The sequence below is a fragment of the Lolium rigidum genome, chromosome 6 (genome assembly GCF_022539505.1).
Source record: "Lolium rigidum isolate FL_2022 chromosome 6, APGP_CSIRO_Lrig_0.1, whole genome shotgun sequence".
NCBI lineage: Eukaryota > Viridiplantae > Streptophyta > Magnoliopsida > Poales > Poaceae > Lolium > Lolium rigidum.
The window spans coordinates 280,503,067-280,509,798 of record NC_061513.1 but is presented as its reverse complement, the minus strand read 5'-3'; the positions used below and the strand labels follow the sequence as shown (position 1 = coordinate 280,509,798).

Here is a 6,732-nt window from a genome sequence, read left to right as displayed (position 1 = left end):
AAAAATAGGTTTGGTGGAGATAAAGTCATCTTCAAAGCTTGCAAACTTTGAACCATTTGCCATGGCTCACCAAGCTACACAAGCTTATTACTTGAAATATCCTTCTCCAAAGCGTGATCTTCGTGATTGGCAGGTTGTATACAAGATACAACCAAGTAGTAGATTGAGCAACCTAGATGACAATTCACAAGACACACCAACTGAAAATGATTTTTTCCAAGAAGATAGTCAGCAGGGTAGTCTCTCTGTAGATATTGGAATCTTCATTGATGAGATCATGACGTCTTCAAATCAGTCTGATGATGTGCTTGATCCCTCTGAAATTGAAACTATAGAAAAGAATAGAAGAAATGAACAACCTTTGGACGACATCTGTAGCAATGATAGTAGTGATGAAGAAGAAGAATTGCCAACACAAGAGGAAAGAGAAGAAGAGACAGAGGAGGAAGAAGATGAGGATAGCAAATCTCTGCCTGATTCTGAATATGATAATGATGATTACTAATCATATGATTTTCGTGTGCATGACATGTTCAATTATATTCATGTTGTAGAAGTACTGAGCATTACCGAGTCTAGTATACTTTCAGTGTCATGAGTTTACTTGATATATTGTGTTTTGTTTGATCTCCACATATGTATTTTATAATTGTGTAGTTCTTACTTTTTATATTGTCTCTAATGAGCCTGCAAACGACTAGGCGCCTGAATCATAGACCTGTTTCAAGAGTTATTAGAAATGGATCTTCCACTGCTTCAGCTAGAGCCAATGGGTCATCTCAGTCAACTACACAGACTGGAACAACTAGAACCCCTAGATCCAAGACTACAAGTGGTGACAGACTTGAGGAGACTGATCGACCCCTCATCATACCTATCGGCATGTCAGTACTAAGAATTTGAGTTATTTGGTTTTTGTTTGATGCTCATTCCTACTCTAATACCATGTTGTTTGTGTCCATAACAGACGATGGGAAAAGCACCCATACAAAGCTCGCGAACCATCCTTGGTGCAAGGCGCTTTAGTACGCGAGTATTATCCAGAGCCAGTTGGTCCAAATGATAATAAGAAACCTGTGTTGACTTGGAATGATTACAAGTGGTCAAGTAATCCTCGAGTACAAAGTTCAGCTTCTAGAATTAAGGAAGAATTTTGGGTAAGTTAGTTAGTTTCAATGCTTTCTCCATATTATTTCTGAACCACAAATTCTAGAATCAGCAAGAGCACTAGGATAATAGAGATATGTTTTCTACATACACGACCACTCAGTCTAAATACACCATCCTTTTGGTTGCAGCAAGGAAAATACAATCTCCATGATAGATCTTTTGATAAATTCATAGCATGACCATGCCATTGATTATTTGGTTCCCATTATGGATTCAAGTGCTGAAAACTTGGTATACCTGTAGATTAACTTTGCAGACACAAACTCAGCTGATATATATTGTTGACGAATGTCAAGTTTTCCTTATTTACTTCTGATTTCTTGGTAGAGCCCTTCATTCTCTAACGAAACCATACATATTGTTACAGTGGCGTTTCAAGTGCAATACGCCAGACCAACCTAAAGCAGAAAATACCTTGGAGTTGAACCTCATTGAGAAAGTGAGGCAGATGATACATGAGGAAAAGAAATCAGCCATCAAAAGGTTATACAAGCGCGGAAATGTGATCGAGGAAGAAGACGAGGAGGGTAATCGTTGGCCAACTGTTGAAGAACTAATTTCTATGAAACCAGCTGACTTTGGTACCAGCGATGGTTGGCGCTTACTTTGCGAGCACTGGAGCACGCCGGAGTCCAGAAACAAATCTTTACGTGGGAAGAGGAATAGACTAGCTAATGGAGACACGGTTTACCATTCTGGTGGTGCAAGAAGCTTAGTCGCTACGCGCCAATATCTGGTAACTTTTCTCTGAAGTGTATTTCCGTATTTAGTTACTGCTATAGAAGAGTACTCGATCATATTTATATTTCTTTAAAATGCAGAAACGCACAACTGGTAAAGACCCAGGACTTGCTGGTGCTTGGCAACACACACACAAATTGAAGCGAGGGAACAATCGTGGGCAGATGTGTAGCCAAAAAACAACAGAACGTTGGGTTAGTCGTTGCTTCTACACCTTCTGTCTTTGAGAATATGCATGTGTAATCCTGCATCTTTGTTGCACTTTTTCTTGAACTTTGCTCATGTTGGTATAATAATACATGTATGTGACCATGTTGATATCATCAAATTTACAACTTCCCAATATTTGAGGGCATGTACAACTTATTTAGCCATTTAGTTCTATCAATTCTATTTTTGCACTACTATTCTTCATATCTTCATGTTACTTATTCATTCTTCATCTTTGAAAAAGGAAAAATTTGATGATGGAATGAGTGATCTATATGGGCCACGTTGGGTAGAGGAGCATCCAGAATTTGATGGATCTGTCATCTATGAAAAAGCTGGTAGAATGCCACATGGCAGGCTAGGGATTGCTAATGAGGCATTTGACAAAGTAGAGAAGTCCACTATTAAGTCAACAAGGATCAAAGTATCACAGCCGGAACAATCTGTTAGTGAAAATGAATGTCTACGGAGGGAAAATCGCAATCTACAACGGGAGAATGAACAACTGCGAGGCGTGACACATGTTGTGCGGGTAAAAAATACTTCTTTGTAAATAGGAGAATATAGCAATGGATTTGTGCTGATTGTGCATTTTATAGGCTTTGACAAATCAAGGAGGTCTAGACTTTGATGCTCTGATGCGGGAAGGTGCACATCATGCGTCGGTAAGTTTAGCACCAAACATGCTAACGAACAATTTTAAGTGTAGAGTTGCAGACACTTTAATTCTGAAGTAAACATTTTATATTTATATGCAGCAACTAATTCAAGGTTCTTTCTGTTTCATATATATAGGACACATATGATTCTGAATGGGAATACTACAGTGGCAACGATGGTCAATATGGATCTGAACATGTAAGATAAACATAATTTCTTCAATATTCTCACCATAAATTTGATGGCCAGTATGGAGCTTGATCAATGAACATTCTTCCCATGCCTAACAACATAACTGATTATTTAGAACTCAAAACTGGTTAGCATGCAACTAGGAAGCTGAATTTTGAAAGGCCAGGATCCACATACATGAATAGATTTATTTGGAATCTTTTGCAATGTTGTCCTTCTAGAAAATAATAAAGTAAAACCCTAGCATATTGTCATACAGTATCTTCAGATTTAGTAGATTAAACTTCTCCATGTACAGGTGGCGAGGCTATGTTTGGTTGTAGCATAATACGTAAGCTAATGCATTACATATATAAAAAATGCAAGGTGATGCAACTTCTTTAAAGGTTGTTAGGCTCCCTGCTGAACTAAACCTTGGCATTGCTGTTGGTGAAATACTCGATCAAGAAGCAGTTGATAATGACAAGCTCCCAGACTAGAGAGCCAAGTCTTAGTGACATTATTAGAACTTTGAAAATTTGAAAATCGGAATAACTATCAAATTATTTACTAGTCAGTACAAGTAGTATGTCCATATCTTTCTTTAAAATTTTCACACCTTATTGCATATCACTGATATTTCATGGCTTACAACTAGTATGTTATTTCTTAGGGCACTGGAAGCGACATTGATGGTGGTAACAATCATCTTGACAATGAAGACGATTGGGCAGATTTTAATTAGAGTTTTGATTTCCTGAAGTCATCAGAGATGAAGCAATGTTTCAATGCCGCAGTCTAGAGAAAGATTGATGTTTCTAGCTAGTCTACATTACCTATCCCAATTTGTTTAGGACAAATTACTTCTGTTTACTTCTACTTTTGCATTTCCAGATTATATAGATGGATGATCAAGAAAATTATTGTTCTTATTCCAGAACCAAAACTTCATACTTGATCCTATGTTCCTTTGTTGCGTGGGGTTAACTTATATCCTATTTTGCAATGTTGCCTGAAGATTATCTACAGGATTGGCAGTACTGTCTAGTGCGTACATCCTGTAGGTTAATCCACGTGGGGTACCTACATGTCGGTTTTGTATTATGCCTAGGGTATGATGGACTGTAAGATATTAATATCGCTGATGATGGTACTACCTCTCGCTTATTCTCTGCACCCACGGTGATGGAACCCTGTTAGCTATTAACGAACCCGACGGTGCACATACACTCTTGGCTATTCCCTTAGCTGACGGGGAGGATAACGGTAAGCAAAAAAACAAATGACGGTCATCTAATACAGTAAGAAATTATAATAAATGAGGGGTAATTGTCAGGGATTAATCTCGTCAGCTATTCACAAAAAAAGTGTTGACCAAGAAGAGCCCGACGACACACCGTCGGGGTTTTACCGTAGGCTGAGGATAACCGAAGGCACTGTCGGGTATCACAGAAATGGCTGACCAAGCATCCCCTACGAGTAAATAGCCGACGGTCCACTCTCGGCTATGGTAATAATCGACGGTTATCGAGAGATAGCCGAGTGTTTCTTGACCCTAGGAAAAGATTAGGATCCTAGTAGTGCATGTGCATGTACAGTAATTCAACGCTCCTCATCTTCTTGTTGCACATGGCCACATCCTGGTGTTCCGACGGTGGCGCAGGGTCTCATCATCCCCATGGTAGACCCGACACACCTCATCGCCGCCGGCAGGCCGCGCGTCTCCGTCGTCACCACGCCCATCAACACCGCGCGCAACATGGCCGCCTTCGAGGGCGCCACCAATTAGGCGAGCGGCGAGCCTCGCCGTCGAGCTTTTCGAGCTCCAATTCCATGGCCCGCAGCTCGGACTGCCTAGGGGCTGGAGATCGCCGACGAGATGGTCGACATGATCATGTATTCGAGTCCATTTGGAAAGATGACCAAGCCGTTGGAGGTGTACCTCCAGGCCTTGCTCGCGCCGACCGGACTTCCTCGTCGGCCGACTCCCGCAACCCGTGGATGGCTAGCTAGGCGTGTGATGCCCTCGGCATCCCGAGGCCGGTGCTGCACTTCACGTGGCTCGTGGCTCGACGCACGGTCGCCGCCGTCCGTGCCGGTCCGTGCTATGCATCAGCCTTCCACAGCCTCCATTGTGCCCGACAAAAAACATTTTCCAACACATGGCAACAACCATGGTGGCGATGACGGCCAACACCAAGAGTTGTGCGCCGAGCGCCTTCGAGGGCGCTACCAAGGCGAGCGGCGGGCCTCCCCTCAAGCTTGTCGGGCTCCCGAGGGTGTTGATACACCAGGACCGGCTGCGGCAACCATGCTGACGTTGAAGCCGGCCGCGTCATCTCGTGGCTCGACTCACGGCCGCCGGCGTCCGTGTACATCAGCTTCAGCTAGCAGCATCGTGCAGCTGCCGGCCTCGGTCACGTCGATGTTCTGTCGGAGGCATGTGTGTGCGCATGATGCCTCAGCACCAAGCTGGAGGTGCACGTGGGGCAGCTCAACGAGATGGCCTCCTCCTCCAGCGCGCCGGCACCGTTCCAGGCATCCTCGCAGTGAGACCTGGCGCCGACGCGGGCGTCGTCGAAGAGGTTCTTCAACCTCTTCTCCAGGGTCAGGATAGGCGGCCCCGTCCAGACTACTCCAGCGAGCCCAGGCGCTGGCCACCACCTGCGAGCTCGTGTCCGAAGACGAGGCCTGCATGCGTGTCATCGCTATCGACATGGACGATGGTGTCGCAATGCTCGTCGGCTTCCTCGAGTCACGAGGCTCGAGCATCCAAGAGGAGGCCGCCGGCGCCGTAGCTGTCATCGCGAGCTCAGATTCATACAGAGGAAAGCTAGTCAAGGTGGGCGTGATTGCCCAGCTTGTGCAGCTGCCGGAGAACGCCGCTGCCGGTGCCACCATTCCAGCCAGGGAGAGCGCGACACATGCGCTAGGTGAGCTTACGGCGAACTCGGATAACGTGTAGGCCGTGTGCACGCGCGGTGGTGTCACCACGCTGGTGCGGCATCCAAGGGCGGGCTGACGAGACTGCCGAGAGGGAGAAGGTGCATGGCCTACGAATGGTACAGTGGTATGCGAAAAGGCTACTTCCAACTGGATTTCAGGGCACTGGCGGAAAGTACAGTGTGATGGGACCTATTTTTCTAGTGCACAAATATGTGAGACCTGAAAATAGTGGCACGAATCTCAAACTGTAACAAACGGACATGATAGCTCACGTACCCATCCCTGCGTGTACAAAATCCACTCTCTTAAATGAAAGACGTTGGCTCATCCATGGCCGGCCGTGATGGTTCATCTACTGCGTGCCGCCTGTGTTGGGGCCGTCGACTCCACCACTGCAATCCCCATTTATTGTAAGATGTGTAGATGATATATTGTGTAGTACGCCTTCGCCTCTGCATCCATGGTCGATTTGTTGGCCGTAAGGATCATCATTTCCTCTTTATGGTTTTTTATTGCCACTCTTGCCCTTTCAATGTAATCATCTTGATTTTTCATCAAGTGCCCACCTTGCATTATTCTCTTGGTTTCTCAAGACATTGTTCCATGAGACGTCAGTGAGAACCTTGTCAATTGATTCTTAAACCCTCTCCGATAGTAGCAGACTTTGAAGAAAAACTCTGAGGGGGCGAAGCTACGATTGAGATGACATGAAATGTTAGTGAAAAAATTGGTTACTTATCCAAAAGTTCATTAGCCTTGGATCATATAGCTTAAGTTGATTTCCTTTGATAAAATATCCAAAACGGGATTAAATCTCTACATAATTTACCCAAA

The 6,732-nt window shown here is 44.4% G+C and overlaps 1 protein-coding gene across 1 annotated transcript; it reads left to right on the top strand.

Moving 5' to 3' along the window:
* Window positions 1–2,437: 2,437 nt before the first annotated feature.
* On the top strand, window positions 2,438–3,887 carry LOC124668662. Its single transcript, XM_047205762.1, has 4 exons — window positions 2,438–2,653; window positions 2,721–2,786; window positions 2,917–2,979; window positions 3,626–3,887. The coding sequence occupies exons 1-4, from the start codon at window positions 2,465–2,467 to the stop codon at window positions 3,695–3,697; spliced, it is 390 nt and encodes a 129-aa protein (XP_047061718.1). The 5' UTR covers window positions 2,438–2,464; the 3' UTR covers window positions 3,698–3,887.
* The last annotated feature ends 2,845 nt before the right edge of the window (window positions 3,888–6,732 follow it).

Coding starts and splice junctions, on each gene's coding strand:
- LOC124668662 (XM_047205762.1), top strand. CDS start 2,465: ATGCCACATGGCAGGCTAGGGATTGCTAATGAGGCATTTGACAAAGTA. Junction 2,654..2,720: donor GCGTGACACATGTTGTGCGG/GTAAAAAATACT, acceptor TGCATTTTATAG/GCTTTGACAAATCAAGGAGG. Junction 2,787..2,916: donor AAGGTGCACATCATGCGTCG/GTAAGTTTAGCA, acceptor TCATATATATAG/GACACATATGATTCTGAATG.